General features: G+C 44.4%; 1 protein-coding gene across 1 annotated transcript; it reads right to left on the bottom strand.

Moving 5' to 3' along the window:
* Window positions 1-3,785: 3,785 nt before the first annotated feature.
* On the bottom strand, window positions 3,786-21,645 carry LOC138833022 (proteinase-activated receptor 1-like). Its single transcript, XM_070031379.1, has 2 exons — window positions 21,369-21,645; window positions 3,786-6,782 (listed from the first exon to the last, which is right to left on the bottom strand). Exons 1-2 carry the CDS (start codon window positions 21,454-21,456, stop codon window positions 5,584-5,586), a joined length of 1,287 nt encoding a protein of 428 aa, XP_069887480.1. The 5' UTR covers window positions 21,457-21,645; the 3' UTR covers window positions 3,786-5,583.
* Between the last annotated feature and the right edge of the window lie 2,108 nt (window positions 21,646-23,753).

The raw sequence follows: 23,753 nt of genomic DNA, 5'->3' as shown, positions 1-23,753 counted from the left end.
TGTGAAGTCTTTAAGGAACCTCCATACTGCTTTCCAAAGTGGTTGAACAAGTTTACATTCCCACCAACAATGAAGTAAGGTTTATTTGGGAACTATTTTAAATATCACAAAAAAAATCATTGGCAATTGGATAGAATCCAGTGTTACCTTGTTTAATTTTTTTTCACATTTTTGGCTTGAACTCAGGGCCTGGAATTTGCTCTGCCTGCCTGCTTGCTTGCCAGGGCTCTACCATATGTTTCCTTTGATCATTTAATAGTTTTCTTACCGACCCTTGGACATGATCCCTGGGCTGACTTGTTTGCCTCGGGTCTGTGACAACTCAGTCCAACACTGTCAAGGCTGATGTTCCTAAGCCTAACACCCTGTATATCCTTCAGTCATGTCTTTAAGCCAAACGGAGACCAAAAACATGCACATCTGCTTTCTGGGACTCAGGCGCTGTCACTATCTGCCAGGCACTCTCTCTGAAAAATGGAGTGCCACACTAGATCCCTAATGCTTCCATATGGAGAATCTGATGCCCTTTTGAACTGCCTTAGTTTGCTTAGTATTCCATAATATACTTGGAATTATTGAAGACTACAGAGATCCTTTGGGAGTGTGGGCTATATCCTTTACTGCTGTGGTGTCAGCCTGAAATCAGCATTATGAGGAATATTTAGACCACTGGAACTGGCCAAAACCTACAAATCAGAGTTATTCTAGTTATTTCTAGTCCCAGAATTAGCACAGCATTGATTTTATCTAATGATTTTCTTTCCACAGTGGATATTAAAATGGACAATGAACTTTTGAAAATATTTCAGTAAAAATGACAAAGCCATTAAATTCTCATCTAGAATACCAATTTTTTCCACAAATATTATCTTAAAAAACCCTAACTTAACAGAGTTGCAGAGTTTATATATTGCAGTCTCTTCAATGGCTGACTTCACAGAAGAGATTTTTTTTTTTCTGTTTCTGGACTCAATCTGTTTCTCTGGAAAACTCAACTGAACACTTATTAAAATGTCAGATCAAAGAGACAAGCAATATCTTCATATGCTTTCCTTTTCTTTATTGCAGTACTGGGGGTCAAATTCAGGACCTTACTATCACTTGAGCAGTGCTTTGGTTTCAGATAGGGTCTTGAGCCTTTGCCTTTGCTAGATTGCTGTGACTAGGATTACAGGCATATACCATTTTGCCTGGTTGTATTGATGTTTTACGATTCTTCAGCTCTCCTGAAGAATCTAAGGCTGAGAGTCACTTGCTTTGGAACATTTCTCCTCTTTTCTCAGATTGCAACTCAATTAGCGATACCTCCTTCATAAAGCATCCTTTGCTTTAGCTAGTGGTCAATTTCCCCATGCATATTTGGTTTAGTAATTTTAAAAGGCATGGCACACAGCCTGCTGATGAGGCCAGGAAATTATTTTTGGTGAACCTGCTTCCTCCCTTAGTTTGAACTGTGACTCCTGTATAAATAGGAACAAGTTGTGGAAGTCCCAGGCTCTAGACACTAGGTCATGAACACTGCTTAACATTTTCCTCTTGACTGTGGAACTCAGAGCTCCCTTACAGAGCTGTTTATTTCTTAAATTTGGAAATACAACCTAAAACTTTCCAAGTGTATCTTCAACAGCCAATTATTCCATTTCCTCAAAAAATGCTATTTTTGACTTGGTGGAAAAACAAACATTTGGTATTAATAAAATTCCAGCTCTTGCAAACTGAAATGTATCTTGAAAAATAATAATAGAAGAGTCTCAAGACTCTTTCTGGTTAGAGGCAGGATTGTATTCCTGGGTGGGTAGGGGCATAAGCTAAATTCACTCTTATTCTATGGCCTCAGAAACCTAGAAATTTCATGTTAAAGATTCTGTGTTACTTTCATCCAGAGAAATACATAATCAACTTTTCAAACAGTTGTGGGTGTTCTTCTTAAACACATCATTAAAACTTAACAAGGGATACAAGGGATAATTTCCTAAAGGTTACTTACAGTGCAAGTTTATGTGAAAGTTTGAGTAAACCTTTCTTACTCTTTTATGTTAAAGCTATGAATCTGTGTACTCCTTAAATGGATTGTTTTACCTATGTGTGATTTCATAACAGATACATCTGAAAAAATTGGTTCATTATAAAATATAAAAGCAAATATATTGTGATATTTAATTAATTATATCAAAACACGAAATATTGGGAAGCTTCCAACCCCACATTAGACAACAGAAGTTGTTTAAACTGATAATTTTCACTTGAAATCTCATATTCTGCACTGATAATAAATATCAATTTATTTCCATGAAAAAAATTAAAGAATTCTGTGTTGACAGAATTCTTGGTCAGTTGAAATTATGTTTTTTCCACTGACAGATCCAGAAATACTTTGCTAAAAACTTTTGTTGGGGTCAGTCATGGGGCTTGAACTCTGGGCCTGGGCACTGTCCCTCAGCTCTTCAGCTCAAGCCAAGTGCTTCACCACTTGAGCCACAGTGCCACTTCTGGTTTTCTGGCAGTTAATTGGAGATAAGGTTCTCATGGACTTTCCTGCCCAGGCTGGCTTTGAACCTTGATCCTCAGATCTCTCAGCCTCCTGAGTAGTTAGGATTATAGGCATGGGCCACTGGCGCCCGGTTGAAAACCTTTTGATTTTCAACTCTGAGAGGCTGAGAGCCACTTTGCCTTAAATTTTTCCTCCTCCCCTCTGCACAGGATTGTCACTCCTGGGCTGGGATGGGGGAGGAAAGTCACCACATCCCTTCTAGGAAGAAACCCCACTGTTTTTTTTTTTAAATTTTTATTGTAAAAGTGATGTACAGAGGGGTTACAGTTAAGTCAGGTAATGAGTACATTTCTTTTTGAACAGTGTCTACCACTTTCTTTTCTGCTCTGACCATTCATTTCTCTTTCTCTAGGAAAGAACTATAGATTCTGTTCATGATGTTTATAAGCCAGAAACCAATATATTTTCAACGTTTTAACCTTGACTACTGCTTTTTAAAAAGATAAATAAAAAAACAGCCAATGCCTTTGTCAGGCAGAAATCATCCTGGGTTTTTGCTTTATTTTTTTAAATCTCCAGTTCTTCTCCAGGATCTATTCTCCATGGCGAAGCAAGCTGATCTTTATAAACTATGACATTCAGGTTCCCTTGGCCCTTGGCTTTGGGATTAAGATCAGAGGTAACAATATATTCTGTTATATGTAGAACTTTGGTGGTGGGTGGTCTGAGTATCATGGTTCAAATACAGCCTTGGCAGAAAAAGGTTGTGTGAATGATTTCCAACTAACTACCCCCCAACAGCTAAAAGTACAGCTGTGGCTCAAATGGCAGAGCGCCAACCTTGAGCAAAAAAGCTAAGAGACAGTGACCAGGCCCTGAGTTCAAGTTCTACTACCAGCTTACCTACACAAAAGGGATTGCGGAAAGGCAATAGGAGAGGGTGAACAATGACCAAGGTACACTATATGCATGAATGGAAATGTCACAATGAAATCTTACTTTGTACAAGACATGAGTTATAGGAGAAATGAGCAGGAGTCTAGGAAGTACCAGCAAAGCATAAGAGAGAGGGCTAGAGGGGTCAGTGTACTCCTCCCTCCACACTTTGGGCCTGGGGCGATGATGGCTTCCAAGTCTGTCATTCTCTGGGGACCTCTTACCTTCTTTGTTGGCCCCTTGGCCCTGCCTGACCCTCTGCAAATTCCCTTCTCTTTACATGTTCTTCAAGAAAATCCTTAAACTGTGCTGTTCTACCAGGGCCCCAAAGATACAATAATAACCCATTACAAATGAATCCAAGCATACTTTCATGTTTATTAAAAGAGGATGAACATAAAAACAGTGAAATAATATTTTATAAGTGATGACAGTTTTATTAAGTCAGAGGTATTTTAACATGTAGATGAGAAAAGAAAGGGCAATAAACTTCCACTGATTTAGATAAAATGAAACTATCAAACTAATAAAATCAGTGCTAGCTCTACTTACAATTATATTACTTTTATGTAAATTATTCTATGCTATTTGGAAATACTTTGCTCTCTTAAATAGATATTTTACCTCACAAATTTTCTATTTCTTTTGGTTTGTTTAAAATGCCACCATATTCTTTAATCAGAAGAAAGACATATCCCAACCTAATTTTCAAGTTACTTCGTCAAATGCAAAGCATTTCCTATGCTTGATACTTCTTTGAGGTTAAAAAAAATGCTTTTACAGTTTTCTCATTAACTCTTAAGCAAAGTAAATAAAAAATACAGAATTTTCTTAGATTTAAATATCAATTCTTTTGTCTTCTATTATTTCTAAACAGAATGGCATACAAGATTCCTAAGTTTTAAAAGAAAACTTTATTTAAGGCATTTATTGATGAAAACTATAAATAAAAGATTCTAATGTAGACCAAAAGGACATACTTTTGAAAGTACACAGCCTATATGTTTTCATCTCAAATTATCACTACAGAAAGCAGAAACCCAAATACTCAAGGTTCTTTGGCTGACTGACCTTGCTCGAATGAAATACACTTAACCACATCTGGCTAAAAGATGTAAAGAATGGCATATTTATTACATGCTGTCAGACCCCATCCCTATGGCATCTTTCCTTTGCTCTTACCAGGGCAGGGCTGTCTCTTCTCTGCAGGCCTGGCAACCGGCAGAGTGCCCTGGGCAGACGTGGAAGCTTCCATGTCAGAGCCAGTCTCACAGGACAGCTACCGGACATGTCCCTTTTCTCTGTTCTTGAGATGGGCAGGGATATCTTCCTTCCTTCCTAGGATGTCACCTCTTGCTCTGCCAATTTCTTCTAGAAACTGTCAGCTCACACCCGCCTCCTGGGGGACCCCAGGAGCGTGAATTGAGTGTGGTTGTCTGGGAGGTTCAGTTGGGAGGGAGGTTCTGGTCCACATGCAGCTTTGCCACGTACCCTCCCCTCAACAGTCCTTGCGGGACCTCACACACTTACAGTGTGTAAAACCTAAAAAAATCCTGCCCATACCAGATGGGCTTTCCATGTGTTTTGTTATTTAAGAATTCAAACTTTGATATGTTCAACATGAGACATACCAGAACTTTTTCTACACCCAGACAATACTCAGTATTCCTAGCCTCCCCTAACGTACGTACTGTTATCAAACAACTTAAAAATACACCTACTCACAGAATGTGTATAAAGTCCAAACTATGGAATCCTTCACTAACTACTGGACATCTGCAGCTATCCATGGCTAAATTCTATCAACTCAGATGCTGTATATGAAGTCACAGAATCAAAACTTATTTCCATAATTTCTGGGGAAAGAAAGAGGGTTTCCAAGTGCCTATCCCATACTGCACTTTAAATAATTTTGTGTGCGTGTGTGCATGCATACATGTATATAAGTCACCTAGATATATAAAAAAGTGACATTGTTATTATAGCACTGGGATCCTCCCTTAGAATAACATTGTCTTCTGCGCCTATTGTCTCTTCTGGTAATTAACTCTTCTGTGTGTTTATGGCTTTTGTAAGAAGCAAGCATGCATATAAGACCCCCTTGCTTCAGGTGGTGAAGTAATCTTTTCTGCTTAACCTCTTAGTCATCCCTTGACCTAGGTTAACAGCTTTTTGTATATGCTGTTATTCAGGTGACTAGAGCACGTATCCATTTTGCTTGGCATCAGCTGACCACTGCTGTTGTAACTGTTGGGGTCCGAACTCTCTTTGCAGCATAAGATGTTGTAGAGGTGCCTCTGGCACTCTGAGGAAGCATAATAGTAAATCAAGGGATCAATGCAACAGCTCACACTGCTGACACAGACGCAGAGGAGGTACGCGAAGTAGGCCGCCTCTGTGGCAGGGCTGGGAGACAGGAATAAGTAATGCAGGATCAGGAGGATGTTGGTGGGTCCAAAGCAGAGGATAAAGATGCAGAAAACAGCAGCTGACAAGAACAAAGCCCGGGATTTCTTGCTCCGGTTAGCAACTGCGGAAGAGCTAAGACATCGGATGATACATGCATAGCAGACTGTGGAAATGATCAATGGTACAAAAAAGAAGATAGCGGAGAAGGCCGAGAAGTAATAGGCGTAAAAGCCTTCGAGCAGGGTTTCATTGAGGACATCGTGACAGGTGGTGATGTTGAGCCCCGGGACCTGGGTAGTTTGTTCCTTGAGGAGGAGAGGCACCACTCCTGCGATGGCCATGGCCCAAATGGCCAGACATACGAAAGAAGCTCTGCCCAGCGTGCGCCAAGACAGGGACTGGATGGGGTACACCACAGCCAGGAAGCGGTCGATGCTTATGACGGTCATGAGCATGATGGATGCATACATATTGCAATAAAATGCTGCCGTGGTGAAACTGCACAGTTCAGATCCAAATTTCCAGTCACTGCCGGCAAAGTAATAGCTGATTTTAAAGGGGAGTATGGACACAAAGAGCACATCGGCTGTGGCCAGGTGCAGCATGTACACGACAGCTGGCTTCTTCACCTTCATCTTCAAGAGGAACACAGCAATGGCCAGGATGTTTAGAGGAAGGCTGACCACAAACACACAGGTGTAAACAGAGGGGATAAACACTGTCAACCAGGGGCTGGTCAGATATCCTGAAGCATCTTTTGAAATAAATGCAGGAGGTGATTTTCGAACAGGATTACTTTTATTGAAGGGCATGAATCTGTGGCTGGTTAACACAGTTTTGTTTCTCTCCTCATGCTCCTCTATTGGGAAAGATTCAAATCCATGGTCGTTGGCATTCCTGAGGAAAAATGACCGGGGATTCACAGTAACATTTGTTGTTTTTGATTCTGAAAAACAAAAATTTTAAATGTGAATGGATTGAAGAAGTAAAAGAAACAGAGAAAGAACATTTTCCTCCCCTCCCCCTTCCTCCCCCCCTCCCTCTGCTTTTTTTTAGGAGCAGAGTTCTTCTTAGGAGAGAAGGTGGCAAAGATCAGGTCTTATCAGATAAGCTTATTTCCTGATGAAGTCTGTAACCTAACCCCAAATACTGTACAACATACCAACCAACCAACCAATCAACCAAAGATTGGTTTTCCCCTGAAACACTACATAATAAAATCAACATTGAAATGTTATTTGAGTAGGGACGTGCTCATATAGAGTGTAAGATTTCAGAAAATATCACCATAACAAAAAAGGCAAAAAGTTCACATCCATAATTTCCTTGAAAAAAGAAAAATAAAACTGTGCAACATTCTGTTTGATTAAATACTTTTAAAAATTTGCTTTTTTTTTCTTAAGTGCTCATACTGGGGCTTGAACTGAGGGTGCTAAGCTCCCAGTTGGTTCTTTCTCTCAAGGTTGGGGTACTACCATTGAGCCACACCTCCACTTCTGGCATTTTGCTGGTTAATGGGGATGTAAGAGTCTGGTTTGTCTGCCTGGTTGGCTTTGAATCTTCATCCTGAGATCTCAACCTCCCGAGTAAGCTAGGTTTTCAGGTATGAGCCAGTGGCACCAGGCTTAAAAAATTCCGTTCTTCACCAGGTGCTGGTGGCTCCTACTTGTAATCCTAGCTACTCAAGGGTCTGAGATTTGCGGACCATGGTTTGAAAGCTGCCCAACCAGGAAACTCTATGAGACTCTTATTTCCAACTATAACTAGCAAAAAAGCCAGAAGCGGAGCTATGGCTTAAGACAGAATGGTGTCAACCTTGAGCAAAAAGCTAAGGGAATTCTGTCCAGGCCTTGAATTCAAGTACAGTACTGTTTTCAGTGAAGTACCTTTAGAGATAGCTGACGTCAGTATCTGTGGCCTTGCAAAATACATAATCAGGCCTCCACTTATTCCCTGGCACAAAGTTCTGAAGATTCTTTTTTTTTGTTGTTATTGTTGATTGTGGAGCCTGAACACTGTCCCTGAGCTTTGTTTTGCTCAAGGATAGCACTCTACCACTTTGAGCCACAATGCTACTTCCAGCTTTTTGGTAGTTAATTAGAGATAAAGAGTCTCATAGATTTTCCTGCTTGGGCTGGCTCTGAACCATGATCCTCAGATTTCAGCCTCCTCAATAGCTAGGATTACAAGCGTGACTACAGATGCCTGGCTGGCAACAATGTTTTGGATGTGATTGTAAAAGCATAGGCAATAACAGCAGAAATAGAAAATAAAATATGTCAATTTCCAAAATGCAAAGCAAAACAGAAGTCTGGCAGTGTGAGGCCCAACTACCGCAATGAGGTCAGGGGTGAGCGCACTCAGGGGGAAGGGCCAGCCTGGGAAGACATCTGTCACAAGGAGAGGTCAAATGACTCAACACTGAGTTTCTGAGTACAGACCCACAACCTTCGCTAATAGACTCTCTAATACTGTTGTAAGGTAAATCATCCCAGAGCCACATTTTAAAATATAGAATATTGGAGTCTTTAATATACAGTTAACAGGCTGCATTACAAAGGCCTGCAGCATACAAATACACAAAACGTAGCTAGGAAACATGCTAAAGAGAACAAAGTAACAAAAACAATACCAACAAGCCAATTCAGCTCCAATAGAGAGCTGAATTGGGACGCCATAATGACAGGAGACAAGCCAGGAGACAGGACACAGGACATGATCACAGACACAACATGGCGTGGAGCCCTATGGCTAGCCTCCTCTGGGCCTAAATAGGTTGGTGCACGGGGCAGATCTTCAGCAAATTCCCAGTCCCAGGCACTGGACTGACAGATTCAGTAACCTATCAGCCAAGTGCCTGCCCCTGCCGCCAGGGGTCTGGGCACGCCCATTACCTGGAAGGCAGGTGATGGGGGGGAGTGAGGGGGGATGGGAGGGTCCTTCCCCCAGCATGAAGACAAGATGTCAGACCTATAATCCACTATGTGGCCAATATGGCTCCGGTCAGACCTGACCTCCTTACTTCAATACTAGTGACATACTATATTCGAATGGGATTGTCTCTGTGATGACCACCCCTTCCCCAAAAGAATATAAAATGTGAAATCAGAAATATAGGTCCAGACCCTGGGAATAGAACAAGACTGCGACAATTACTGGAACTTGACCATTTGTATTAAGAATAGGGCCAAAACAGGACTCAGGAAACAAAGGACAGCCACCTATTTTGTCTTATCATTGCTAAATGACTCCATGTTCTAGACCATATATATGGTAGATATATGCACACAACAGAGGGAAGCTAGGAGAAGGAACAGAATAAGTGGGAACAGCCTACACTAAGCAAAAGGAAAGAAATGTAAACATCACCTGATGCGGAAAAAATAACTTGTATTGTCAAAGCTCATAGAATTCACAAACTGTATAGACCATGATAATAACAATTTGCCTTGTGAAAGATAAAATATGTTTGTGACTCTAAGTATCACTATTTCACAATACTGTGAAATATGTGAAATTTATGTAATCACCTAATCTCAATTAAAAAAAGCGAGAGGGGGGGAGGGGGGAGGCTGGGAAGGGATGTGAAGGGTAAACAAAGGAGGAGGCTGCAATGCTTGGTAAGAAGTGTTCGCATTATCCTGCCCATGTAATTGTAACTCCTCTGTACAGTATGTTCACAAATAAAATTAAATTAAATTAAAAAAAAAAAAAGCGAGAGAAGGCATGGGTTAAGAGAGATGGGTGACAATGTTGCCAGACACTTTGTACTCAAATACTGTTGTGTAGAATGGGAACTTCTTTGTACAACTACTTAAAGATAATAAAAAAATTAAAAAAAGAAATTGCCATTAGCTAAACCCCAAACAATGGCTAGATGACATGATATTTTAATAAAAACTAATATTATAACTAAAAAAAAAAAAAGAATAGGGCCAAACGTTAAATTTCCAAGATAAAGGCTTGAGTAGAGTTAAGCACCGGGCAGGCTGTGCTAGGCATCCGTATTTCTAAGGATGGCTGATCTCATCTCTAGGCCATTTGGGGAGCTAATCAATGCTTTTCTAGGGCTATGGCATCTGCATTTCTGTAGAGCAGAGCCCTCCTAGCTCACCCCATTGAGCCAGGCATCTGCTCTTCAAAGGATGGCCTGCCTCACCTACAGGCCTCGGAGCTGGCTAGACGGCTCCCATCTCCTGCCTAGGCACCAGGTGGTTTGCAAGAAATTATTTAGGTTCAGATACCTTACTTCATTACTTGGCTTTGATGACTCATTGCCTTGGTTAGGACCACCTGTGAATCTCTTCCCCTCCCCCTCTTCCCCCCCCTTGCCCCGCCCTGGATCTTGCCTTTAAATACTTTAAATACTATTTGACTTTACTGCTGTTCTTCACTAGCCTGATATAGTGAGGAGCTGTCGCCCTGGCTAATGAAGATTCCTAGCCTGATTGACAGAGTATTGGTGTCATGAGTTTGAGTCCCATAGGCAGGCCCTGGGAAGTTAGGGATACTTCAGCTCTGTCAGAACTCAACCTTTCTAAACTCAGCTCAGAGCTAGGTACCTGTGGCTCATGCCCGTAATCCTAGCTACTCAAGAGGCTGATATCTGAAAAATGTCATTGGAAAGCTAGCCCAGGCAGGAAAGTCCATGAGACTCTTATTTCCAATTAACCACCAAAAAAGCTGAAAGTGAAGGTGTGGCTCAAGTGGTAGAGTGCTAGCCTTGAGCAAAAAGCTCAGGAACAGTGCTAAGGTCCTGAATTCAAGTCACAGGACTGGCACCAAAAACAAACACACAAAAAAACAAAGCAAAAACTGTTTGGTCTATAAAACAGGCAGCAAAATGATCCACATAAAACATGACATACTCTCACTTTGGAAACTATAAAAATAAAACGACGTGAGAATTCATTGTTTTCTCCCCCTCCCCCACTGCCCTGTGGCCTGCGTGTCAGACCTCACTGTTTGCTCAAGGGGGTGTTTTAAGTTAAAATGGAATGTGGGTTCCTCTTCCCTCCTCATATATGCATGTATGTATTTAGTATTTATAAAACAGGTTGTATTTAGTATTTAGTTTGAGATCTGTAATTCAAGTCTCAAACTTAGTGTTTTCTGGAAGTTTCCTTTTATTCTTTGAGATGTACCTAACACAGTCTTTATTCATCTTGACTCAGTCCTGTTAGCCTGACAATTGACATCTCTAGGGAATGTGAATTACCCTCAAGGTCATGAAGAATGTGTGGGAACTAGAGGAAGGGACGGAATGGGTTCTGGCACTCCAATACCACAAAGACAAATATCTGTGAAAGTGCTGAGCAAGGACTCTATTTTACTTTTATTTTTCTGTGCTGGTACTGGGGCTTGAAACCAGGGTAGGGCACTCTGTTCCTTCACTTTTTCTCTCAAGGCTGGTGTTCTATCACTTGAGCCACACCTCTACTTCTGGCTTTTTGGTGGTAATTAGGGATGAGAGTCTCAGACTTTCCTGTCTGCTTTGGCTTTGAACCTTGATCCTCAGATCTTAGCCTCTTGAGTAGAGATCTAGTTTTAATAGGCTTGAGCCATAGTGCCCTGCAGGAGTCTTGAACTAAAGTGATTCGCCAACTACAGCTTCAGGAGCCAGGCCACAGGGAAGACTTTTGTGAACACACATGTGCACACACACAAATCACATCCATACACCACTACCCACAAGAGTGATACAATCTGAAACCTACTGATGCCTAACAACTAAGTTGTCTCGGTCCTAAGGCTGAAATTACTGCTCAGTCTAGGAATGAAATTGTCATGAAGCTTTACACCGAGAACTTTGGCAATAAGTCTTTGTTTTCCAAAATGTCTTTTCTGGTTAGTGTTTATGACAGCAACATTATACCCTGGAAACAGGCAGTATTTATAACCCAGAACCCAAGAAGAATGCATAATCCTTTGATTAAATATCACTGACTAAGACATTACCTTCTCTTGACATTAAAAGTTGGTACTCTGGTTTTTGTGAAATTAAAAAATGTCAGTAAAAAGGAAAAAAATATTAAAAAATGCACCTCAGCCTCAAATCACCAAGATACATCCAATCCAAGCCTGATGACTAGTTATTTCCAAGTAGCTCAAGACCCTCAGGGTGACATTCAAGTTTGCAGGTCAAGGAGAAAGTGCCTATCAGTGTGCCAAGAGCGTGACTCGCGCCTGCTGCTCCTCTCAAAAGAGTAACAGGTTCTGAAACCATTTCTGATACTTCTTGCTCAGTTTCCCTCAAGGTGGCTTTTTCTAAATGCCTCTAGAGTGGTTTTATTGTTGAAGACAGCATATTTGTAATTAGTTTAAATATGGACTCTAACTGATATGGAAATTAGAGAGTAAAGCTCTTCCTGACTTTGATGCAATCTGGCTGGAAGCAGAGAAGCCCATGATTAGATGCTCTTTCAATGTCATATTTGATCCTGGGATTTGGACATCAGTATGCCTTGGTTGTGATTCAGAGTTCTGCCCTTGGGGCTCACTCTTTGGGGGAATTAACCAGGCAGAAGTCCTGGGACCTTGCTCCTGTCCCTACACAGAGCAAGCCAGCTGTGCCCTGCACTTCTCCACAAACTAAAGAGAATAAAGAGAGGGAAGCTGAAAGCTAACAAAACAGACCTAGGCTGTCATGTGGAAGGCTTTGGTACCACTGGAATGCTCCATTCCTGCTATTCAAAAAAGGGCTACTTTTGTAGCAAGAACAGAACTCCTTAAAGAAATGATGGATGTCAGATCTAGGGGAAGAAATGCACAACAGAAGCCTTGAAAATCTTAAAAAAATATTCAAGTTAGGTCATAAAGACTGGAGTTAATCAGAAGGATCTTGCATAGGCCAAAGATAAGACAATCTGATCATAAAAGAATAATGGTAGAAATTAACTGAAACATTTCATATATGTTAAGATCTATGAGTTCCAACTGCAGTCAGCCTGATCCAGTCAATAAGATAGTCTTTAGGACAGATGACTCAGTTTTTCTCTGGCAAATAAACAGTTTTAAAAAGAAAGTAGATCCCAACTACTCAGGAAGCTGAGGACTTGAAGATTACAGCTTGAAGCCAGTCGAGGCAGAAAAGTCTCTGAGACTCTTATCTCTATCCAGCAAAAAATCCAGAAGATGCAGTATGACTCAAATGGTAGAGTAGCAGCACTGAATGAAAAGCCAGGCAAGAATGTGAAGCCCTGAGTTCAAGCCCCAGTACCAGCATGTATGTATGTATGTACATATGCACACATGCGTGTTTGCGCGCGCACGCACACACACACACACATACACACACACACACAAGAGGGAAGAGACAAGTTTGTTCCTCAATACTACAAAAAAGAGGGTGCACAGTTACAGATTAAAAGAAGACATTTCGATCAAGTACAATAGTACAATGGTGAACCTTCTTTCTTTGATCCTGATTTGAACAAAACAACTGCTCACAGGCATCTATGAGATAATCAGAAAGAACTGGAACCATATTGAATATTAGATCAAATTAAGAAATTGTTCATCCTTTAAGGTACTAATGGATTACATTCTTGTCTGATATATTTAAGGATGAAATGATACCATGTCAGGGATTTGCTTTAAAATTTTCCAGTTGAAGCTGGGTGCCAGTGGCTCACCCCTGTCATCCTAGTTACTCAGGAGGCTGAGATCTGAGGATGGCGGTTCAAAGCCAGCCCGGGCAGGAAAGTCCCTGAGACTCTTATCTCCAATAAAAACTACTAGAAAACCAGAAGTGGCACTGTGGCTCAAGCGGTAGAGTGCTCATCTTGAGCTGAAAAGCGCAGGGACAGCGCCCTAGCCCAGAGTTCAAGCCCTACAACCGACCAAAAAAAATAAAAAAATAAAAATTCTCCAATTGCAGGAGGGAAAAGCCAGATGCAATAAAACTACATGATAGGATACAAGGGATTAACTATGCCACTCATTTTTGGGTACATTTGACAATTTCCATCATAAAAATAAAAAAGGAAAAAGTATTGTATTATATTTTACTTACCTCTAGAAATTAAAGACTTGTTTAAGATTGTGTGTACTATATATTCTTATCAGTTTAATATCAGGCATGTCCTTTATCAGAGGATGATATATTAAGTGGATTTTTAGAAATAATAGATGGACTTTGTTGGGGGGGAGGATTGGGTTGAGGGGGCAGTGGAGGATGGGAAGGGATGGGAAGGGGAAACAAAGGAGGAGGCTACAATGCTTGATAAGAAATGTACTCATTATCTTGCCCATGTAATTGTAATCCCTCTGTACAGTATTTTCACAATTAAAAAAAAAGAAATAATAGATGGAATAGGAGCTTGCTCCATCTATTTCAAGCATTGGCCTATAAGTACTTCCAGGAATGGAGGCAAAGTGAAAAGAATAGGTATATAACAGGAGCAAGAGGGCTGAGGGTGTGGCTCAAGTGTTAGTGCCCTGCCTAGCAAGTTCTGAGCTCAAAGTTCAGTCTCAAGAACAAACAACAACAACAAAAAACCCCACTTCTAATTACTAACCTCCTAAAATAGTACTCTCCCCATGGCCCCTCATTCTCAAAAGCAAATGAATTTGCCTATCCTCACATCCATAGTGGGCAGTTGTGCGAGCTAGTGAACCTATAATGTAAAGCAAATGGTATCACAGCTGTTGCTTGAGAATCTGAGCATCCTGTTGGCCTTGGCAGCCACAACAATTCTCCCTTATGGTCAGGCCCAACACATTAGAGACCTTCACACACATGAACAATGAATAACACATCTCTAAAGTGTTCTCATGGGCCTTTAAGATCAGTAAACAAACACACATCTCTGGTAGAAAAAGGAGACGTGGAGATGAGCACCGTGAACACAGACAGTGGGGCTGAGAAGGGGCTGCCAGCCAGAAGGCTGCCTCTCCTCCCAGCATGATCCAGGAGAGGCTCAGCTGGAGACCCAGGCAGAACTCGGGCCAGGGAGGAGGGTGGAAGCAGGGTGATTAGTGCTGTGTGTCTAGAGCATACAGACACTAAAGGACAAAGCCTTTGTCTGGAGAGCCTGGAGTGGAGTGGACGCTAGTGGGCCTTTCTGGGAGCCACTCCCATTTCCTGATCTTCCCATCCTAGAGTTACCATTACTCAACTACCTTTACATTTTAATTTTATTGTCAAGGTGATGTGCAGAGGGGTTACAGTTACATTAAGTAAGGCAGTGATTACATTTCTTGTTTAACTTGTTATCCCTTTCCCCTATTTTTCTCCTTCTTACCCCTCCATCCCTCTCCTATCTTCACTTTTGACCTTTGTGTGTGAGAAAAGTGAAAACTAATATACAATCAATATTGATCACAGATTTCCTTTGTACCACAGCTGTCTCCTTCTCTAGTCCTTTGGCTGTAAAACGATTTAAACTCAAATAAATTAGCTCCATAGATTAAGATACAATCACAGCTAGGCCTTCCTAGAAAGTAGGATTCTTCTTGAAAGGTAATAAGGTAATAAAGCCTTCCTTGTTTCAGCAAACCTGACATCCTATGTCAGGTTAAATTATGGTATAGACCGGGGCTGGGAAGGTAGCTCAGTGGTAGCGAGCTTGCCTTACATGCATGAGACCCTGGGTTCAATTCCTCACCACCACATAAGCAAAAAAAGCCAGAACTGGCACTGTGGCTCAAATGGTAGAGCATTAGCCTTCAGCTGAAGAGCTGAGGGACAGTGCCTAGGCCCAGAGTTCAGGCCCCATGACTGACGAGAAAAAAAAAATATGGTAGAGACCTAGCAGCAGCTCTGATATTATGGGTCATTTACTTGTTTTGTTGTTGTTTTCCCACTCCCTCCCCAAGTACTGGGGTTTGCATTTAGGGCTTCAAGATCACTCAGCTTGCATGTTCAGCTGTCCCTCGCCCACCTGAGCAATAAGTCTAGCCCTGTTTTTTGCTGATAATTTTGGAGATGGAATCTCATGGACTTTTGCCTGGGCTGGACTTGAAGTGTGTTCCCCTATCTCTCAACTTCTGAAGTAGCTAAAATTCAAGGCCTGAGATACAGGCATCCAGCTCATGATGAATAGTTTAAAAAAAAATAGTGTAGAAAATATCAGAATATATACAATGGAATAAAGGTGTCTTGTTGAGGAAAAGTTACTTTCTGACTTTTAAATAATGTGATTGGCAAAGCACCTTTATTGCATATGTACCTACTGGGTCACAATGTAAAGTGTATTTCTTACACTTCTTGCTGTTGTAAACACTTTTCTGAAGCCCTGTAATGTCTGACTTCTAACTTACCACAGACTTGAAATATAGGTGATGTAGTCTTTTCCAAAAGTTATGCACATTTGTTGAGTTTGTTTCCTAGTGCAAATTACAAATTATCCTTCAAATAGGAAATTACTTTCCAAAACAAACAAAGAACATATCAAGGCCTGTTCAGACATTTTAAATGGCAAAAGTTCACTGTTGTCTTAGACTAAGTTACTGTCATATCTGGGGACAGAAAAAGCACTAGCTATAGAAACATCTCGGCTGATGTAGAGGACTATTTACTACAACAGGTTAGGCACAAGCACCAGGGAAGAAAAGGCAGGAAGAAAGAAGGCACAATACAATGAAGCAACCAAAAAAAATTCTGAATGTTAAACCTGAAATCAAGGTCATGACCTGTCCCAACAACTTGCCTGTTTTGGTAGTATCTGTAAGGGAAGAGGGAGCCCAGGACTGATGAATCTCTATGAAAGGGGTTTCCCCAGATATAAAAGACACACATTGTGCACGAAAGGTAAGTCCATGGAGAAAAAAGGCAAGTAGGTGGCTCCCGAGGTGTTAGAGAACACTGGGTACTGACTGAGCCATGGGCATAAGCTTCCCTTTTTGGTAACAGCAATGTTTTGGAACTATACAGAAGTAGCAATTATACAATATGGAAAATACGCTATATGTCACTGAGTTTTATTTACTTATTTGGTGCTGGTATTGTGGTTTGAATATTCAGATCACTCTTTCACTGGGCTTTTTTGCTTGGGTTTTTCACTCACCGCTGGCACTCGAGCTATGCCTTGAACTGGGTATTTTGTTAGTTAATTATAGAGATGAAGTCTCTCAGACTTTTCTGCCTACTCTGGCTTTGAACCATGATCTTTAGATTCAGCCACCTGAGAAGCTAGGATTATGGGTGGTGTCTATCTTTTAATTGTATGTATTAAAGTGGTTAATTTTATAAGTGAATAGCACCTTGATTTAACAATAATAAAGTTAGGAAGGATGATGGGAGGGATAGAAAGACAGAGAAAAATTAGTTCCTAATGAAAAGAAGGATGAGTATCTGAAATGAGAATGGCAGGATTACAGAGAGACTCAGGGCCCTGGGGAACTCTGTTTTAAAGTCTTCCTTTTGTCCAAGGTCCAGCTGGGCTCCAGTGTGTTAGGGTGAAATGAGTGAAAGGAAGGAAAGGGGCTGATAGGACGCAGGGAAGAATGGCCCGAAGTGCCTTAGCAAAGGAACAAATTCAGAGCTGCTGAGAAAGAGCAAGTCAGTGTTCCCAGCACAGCACTGACTGTCACCCGTGCACCGGAAGGGATCAGGCATGCTGCATTTGGGGACACTTTAATCCTTCACACAAAGGGAGGCCAAATGAGGACAGAACTTGCCATCATGCAATGCCATAAAAGTAAAGACAAAGGCACTCGGCAGAATGTAAGAGAATTTAAAATAGAAAGAGAGAAATAAATCAATATTGGTGCAGTTCCTGGGCAGTTTGACTTTTTTAGACTCAGAACTTTCACACAGGCTTTAGGTCTTTCTACTTACCCTGAAGACCAACATCTTCTACTAAGAGCTAATTAGCATATTTATGAGTAAGAGAACTATTTATGGCCAGCCTTATCATCTATTAGCAAAAGTGGCAGGATACCACCATCTGTGCATTTACTACACGCCTCTCACACCCTGTAAGGAGTCTGGTCTATCAAGCTAAGGGAGCCATACTTTGCTTTCTAGGGGAGCTGCAGAACACATGGACTACTTCTCTATCATTAGAGCGGCTTGGAGGCTTGGAGTCCTGGTGGCTGGTAGAAGAAACTGGTACTTAGGAAACACCAGATTGTGTGGTTTCATTGCAACCTCTTATTAGACTGGCAAATTGGCCATTCTTGTTCTTGCTTTCCTCACCTGAAAAGTGACATCTTTACCCAAAGGACCTTGTGAATTGTGAATGCAAACTACCCAAGAGTATGAGTATGTGTATGTATGTGTGTGTGTGTGTGTGTGTGTGTGTGTGTGTGTGAGAAAGAGAGAGAGAGAGAGAGAGAGAGAGAGAGAGAGAGAGAGAGAGAGAGAGAGAGAGAGAGAGAGAGAGGAGGGACAGGCAGGGAGGGAAAGAGGTAGAGAAGAAAGGAGAGAGGGAGAGAGGAAAGGAGAGATGGAGGGAGGAAGAGGGAGAGAGAAGGAGAGGGGAAGAGAGGGGGAGGGGGAGAGAGAAAGTGAGAGGGAGGGAGGGAGAGGAGCTTCCTCACTGCTCTGTAGAGCAGCTGTTTCTAATCAAATGGGATGTGTGAGGCGTGGGGAGAGCTTTCAGGCCCGGGGTAGTGATGTAGTGATGCAGGGAAAGAAGCCAGAGAAAGCTGAATTCCTTGGGGAAAGAAACAGTCGTGGGGTTCAGTGAAATGGCCAATGTATGTTCCCGGGTTCTAGAGAAGGGCTCAGGGACCTGTCGGACACAGGGAGAGGCTCCTCACTCTCACTAAGGAACCGAGTTTGTTGCCTATAGTGAGGAGGCCAGCAAAGAGACTCACCTACCTAGGATGCTTTACTACCACATCCATCCCCAGCTATTCTTGACCCTTTCACTCTAGATCCTTATAACACTCCTAAGTATCACTTTTTATTCTGGCACATTGGCTCTCCTCATAAATACAAGGCATATCACTTAAATTGCCTGGCTAAAGGCATATAAACTGGCTTACAAACTTGCAGGTTTCTTAACAAATCTGTGCCGAGGGAAGATCTGTTGGAGATGCCATGAAGGACAAAGGAAAAGTATGGTCTTGGCTGGGGGAGATGAGATACCCAGAAAGCAACAAGGCAGGAAATGTCAAGAAGTTGGTGGGAGTGGGAAGTTCAAAAGTACAACAGCAAAGCTCAGATGGGTGGGTAGGGCCAGTCCTGGAGGGGTCTCACAGTCTCTTCCCACAGAGTGGATGATCCTGGCCTGTCTTGCTCAGCAGTGGCACATTCAGGATCAAGAGGCACTGCTGGATGGTAGGAGAGGACCCACTAGTATTTTTATGACACTAGTATTTTATGACAGATGTGGATTAGAATTGATGGTATTTGGCTGGGTGCTGGTGGCTCATGCTGGAAATTCTAGTTATTCAGAAGGCTGTGCCGGATCGAAGCTAGCCCCAGCAGGAAAGTCTGTGAGTCTTATCTCCAATAAACCACTCAGAAAAAGCCAGAAGTGGCACTGTGGCTCAAACAGTAGAATGCTAAACTTGAGCAAAGGCAGCTCAGGGACAGCACCTAAGCTCTGAGTTCAAGCCCCAGGACTGACACAAACATACTCTCTCTCTCTCTCTCTCTCTCTCTCTCTCTCTCTCTCTCTCTCTCTCTCTCTTTCACACACACACACACACACGAATTGCTGGTATGCAGTGATCATAAAAAACCAAACTTTTTTTTTTTTTTTTGGGTCCGGACGTGGGGCCTGAACTCTGGGTCTGGGCGCCATCCCTCAGCTCAGCTCTTCAGCTCAAGGCTAGCGCTCTACCACTTGAGCCACAGTGCCACTTCTGGCTTTTTTCTTTTTGCTTATGTGGTGCTGAGGAATCGAACCCAGGGCCTCGAGCATGCAAGGCAAGCGCTCTACCACTGAGCCACCTTCCCAGCCCAAACCAAACATTTTTGAGTGTTTTTTTTCTTTTCTAGTTATTTTAAACTCCATATTTTAAACTCCATTATTGCTTGTATGCAGTATGGACAGACTCATTTGGCTTGCTACTGTCTCTAGGCCTTAGTTTCAGAATCAGTGAAAAGAAATAAGCCCTGTCTGCACTCTAACAAAGCGCTTTTTGGAAGGGTTGAAAACAGACAGCTAAGTGGGAATTCTTCTGACACTTAACAGGCGGTCCTTTCCTTCTTTTCTCCTCTCCTCTTACCGTCCCAAGTTGTTCCAAAGTCCAATGTGGATAAATTAGCCAGCGTCCGTTCAGTGGTCTGTCTACCTCGGCACCATCTACCCCATCTAGCCCACCCCATCCTGTCCGCGAGGAAGTCAGAGGCAGGGTAGAAACCATCAGTTTTCAAGTCCCTTCCCTGAAAGGTGCCCACAACCCTGCTGGGGAGCTGCTGTGAGGAGAGGCTGGGGCGGACTCAGCATTGGGGCACACCTGTACTCCACCGCGCCCAGTGTCTCAAACAAAGATCGGTATTCTCCAGAGCTGTTCCCCCCAAACACGACGCAAGACACCACGTAACAAGGTGCGAAACCGCACACCGGTCACCGGGCGGTGCAGGAGTTGTCGTTTCCCCCACGCGGTGGGTGGTAATGTCCCGTGCGCAGCAGCCTGGGGCCCCACTTGGGGCTGGCTCTGATTTTCCCCAAGGGCATCCATCCCTTCAAATGCACACTGAGCAAAGAGGAAGCGTGCGAGCACTCGGTCTTTGTCACCTCTTAATCCTGATATGTGGGAGCAAGAGAGGGTGCAAAAAGAACAAAACCCACTAGGACTGTCTTCTGCGTGTAAAACGCCGGTGAGTGTTCCTAACAGACTACTGCTTCGGAAGAGAAAGAATAGAATAGGAAACATTGCACCACTTTAAGCAAACATATTCATCTGGTCACAGTAGCCGGACCCTTGAAGGCACACGATTAGTGGGGATGTGTTTCAGGTGAACGCACTTCCTTCCCGAAGATGAGGAAAGCGAGGCTCCAAAGGTGCGCAGGGACCCTGGTTCTGGGGAGAGGTCCCTTTCCTCAATCCAGCGGGGATGGAGGTTCCTGGTAACAAAGAACTCCCCCCTCCACCCCCAGGCTGCCCGGTCTCAGGCTATCTCCTCGTCCCAGCCCCTCCCGGGGGCGGGGGGGGGGGACCTGGGCCGAGCGTCGCCGGTGGATACGGTGCTGGGGGCTTTTCTCTACATCCTTTTCTTCCCTGAAAACGTGCAAAACCCAACTCAAAGCAGAACAAAACTTAGCGAAAGTGGCCCTCTGCACTTTGCGTGGGAAGGGAGGACCCGGGCCCACACCGATCCGACCCGACCCGACCCGACCCGACGTGAAAGGCTCTTCTGGAGGTGACCGTGCGCGCAGCCGGCCAACAAAGAACGGCTGCAGCGCGGGGAGCGCCGGCCCCAGGCTGCCGCCCCGGGGGGCCTCACCCGCCCCGCCGAGCCCGGGGGAGGGCACCCCCCAGCCTGCCCCCTGCACGGCTTCAGGAGCGCACGGAGGCGGGGTGGCGGCCAGGGCACCCTCTCCAGGTGCAGGCACAGCCCGGCCGCCCGGCCCCAGCTCAGCGTCCCCCCCCCCCCCCCGCCCTGTCCCGGACTCCGGGCAGCTCTCACCTGGCTCGCGGGCAGGGGTGCGGGCCGACAGCAGGGGGCCGCACAGGCTGAGGCCCGCGGCGACCAGCAGCAGCCGCCCCGGCCCCATTGTCCGCCGGCGCCGGCTCGACGCGGTGCGGCGCGAGGACGCGTCCGCCGCGGGCGGCTGGGCTCGGCTTCTCGCGGTGCTCTCGCTACTTTCGGCCGCCGCGGGCAGAGGCCGCCTGGGATCCGCGCCGATCGCAGCCTGCGGGCAAGAAAGGACAGCGGGGCGCCCGGGCGGGCGCAGGGCTTGGACTGGGCTGGCCGAGGGAGGGGCGGGGCGGGCGGGGACTCGACGGGCCGGGGCGGGGCCAGAGGGGCGTGTCCCAGAGGGGGCGTGGTCCGACGAGGGAGGGGCCAGTGGGGGACCTCGGAGCGCGGGCGCCAGCAGCGCCTCCCCGCGGTCCCCGCTCTCTGGGCCCGGACGCCCGCGGTCCCCAAGCCCCAGCCACCCCGCCGGATGCCGGAGAGGAGGAAGCATCCAGGGTGCCGGCCCCGCCCGCAGGCGCGCTGGGGATCCAGCCCTGCGCTGCAACCCTTTGGGAAAGTTAGTCGCGAGCTTTGGATTTCAAAGCCCCCCCATTAAGACAATCAGCCACCCGCAGCGGTAGGAGGGTTGACTTCACTGTGACAGTTCCCCGCAGGTACGCCATGGGTCCCCATCCGGTCCCTCTCCTGAGCGCAGACGGTGGCGCACCTGGCACTCTTTGGAGTGGCTGCCAGGGGAACTGGCCGTCCCCATCCAAAGGCTGCTGGTCCTCCTCCTTCCTGCCCAGCTCCAGCTCTCACCTTCCCCCCGAGGTCCCCGCTACCCACCAGGGTCTCCTCCCCAGGCCCCGGGCAGAGCGCGCGGAGGGCAGCGGGCGGTGCCGCTCGGGCGCCTCCAGCGTGAGGGACGCGCCGGGCCCAGGCGCCCGGCCAGCCTCCTGGAGTGTTCATGAACGTTGTTACTGAGTTTGGGTACACTCAAGGCTCAGGGCTCAGGACCTGCAAGTGGTTGTCGAGACTGTGGTTTGGTGAGCAGGAGCCCACAGCTTACTCTGTTTAGACAGCGTCCCTGGAGAGAACTTTTAGACCGCACAAGAAACGGGGTTTCTTTCTAGAACTCAATAGGGTCCCTAACTTGGAAGCTCAGGCTACCGTCTGTGCGGATTGCACCCCGTGGCAAAGGCCGGTAGTCGGTGGTGGGGTGCCCGAGGCTTTTTGGAAAGGGAATTTCAGCCCTGACACTGGAATTGGTGGGAAAAAAATAATAGGATCAGAGAAGATTTCTTTCTTTCCTGTATTCTCCCACCATTCTCACACAGATATTTTTAAAATACGCAGATGTTGATCAATAAATTAGAAGATGCCCAGCGAAATAAGGCTATTTAAAATCATTTCTAATTAAATTCTCCTAGGAAAACATGTCTAAAGTGGGTAGCCTGAATCACTAGAAGATCGTCTCCTCCACCCTCCTCTCACCTCTTTCTTTTTTTGCCAGCACTGGGGCGTAAACTCAGGCTTTCTTGCTTGGCTTTTTTGCGCAAGGCTAGTGTTTTACCACCTGAGCCACACCTTCACTTCAGCTTTTTGGGGTTTGTTGGAGATGAGAGTCTCCAGACCTTTTTCTGTCCAGGCTGTTTTTAAACTTCAATCTTTAGATTTCAGCCTTCTAACTAGGATTACAGGTGTGAGCCATTCAGCTTCCCCCAAAATCTTTCTATATTCATTATTAACTGACACTTTTCATCTAAGATGCTGTTGACTTTTTTGTTTTGGTAGGTCCTGGGGCTTGAAACTCTTGGCCTGGCACAAACCCACAGGTCTTCAGCTTAAGGCTAGCAGTCTGCCACTTGAGCTACAGCTCCACTTCCAGTTTTCTGGTGGTTAATTGGAGATGAGTTTCATGGACTTTCCTGCCTGGGATTGGCTTTGAACAGCGATCCTCAGGATCTCAGCCTCCCGAGTAGCTAGGATTAGAGGCCTGAGCCACCAGCATCTCGCTGATGCTGTTAACATTTAGATTCATCATTATACAAAAAAAAAAAAATCAACTAATCTGGGGACCTACCATTGATTGTAGGAAACACTCCAATGTCAGAGTTGTTAAACAGGAAGAGCATCTTAGAAGCAACAAACATATTTCTGACAGCTCCAAGGATATAAAGTGAAAAGCATAATTATCTCTCCTTGTCCATTGGGGCTAGTATAGGCATCTGCAGTGGGTACTTGTAATCTGGGCAGTACCACAGTGTACAGTATCTTCTGTAGAACTGACACAGTGCCAGAGCAAATGTGCCTATGTTTCATACGCTGATTCCTCCTTTATATCACTACTCTTGTGCTTTTCTATCATTCGAACCCTTGTTTAAATAAAATAAT

This window comes from Dipodomys merriami, unplaced genomic scaffold, assembly GCF_024711535.1.
Source record: "Dipodomys merriami isolate MVZ:Mamm:240054 unplaced genomic scaffold, mDipMer1.0.p SCAF_20, whole genome shotgun sequence".
Lineage (NCBI taxonomy): Eukaryota > Metazoa > Chordata > Mammalia > Rodentia > Heteromyidae > Dipodomys > Dipodomys merriami.
The sequence above is the reverse complement of the archived record's forward strand: the minus strand, read 5'-3'. Positions and strand labels throughout refer to the sequence as shown.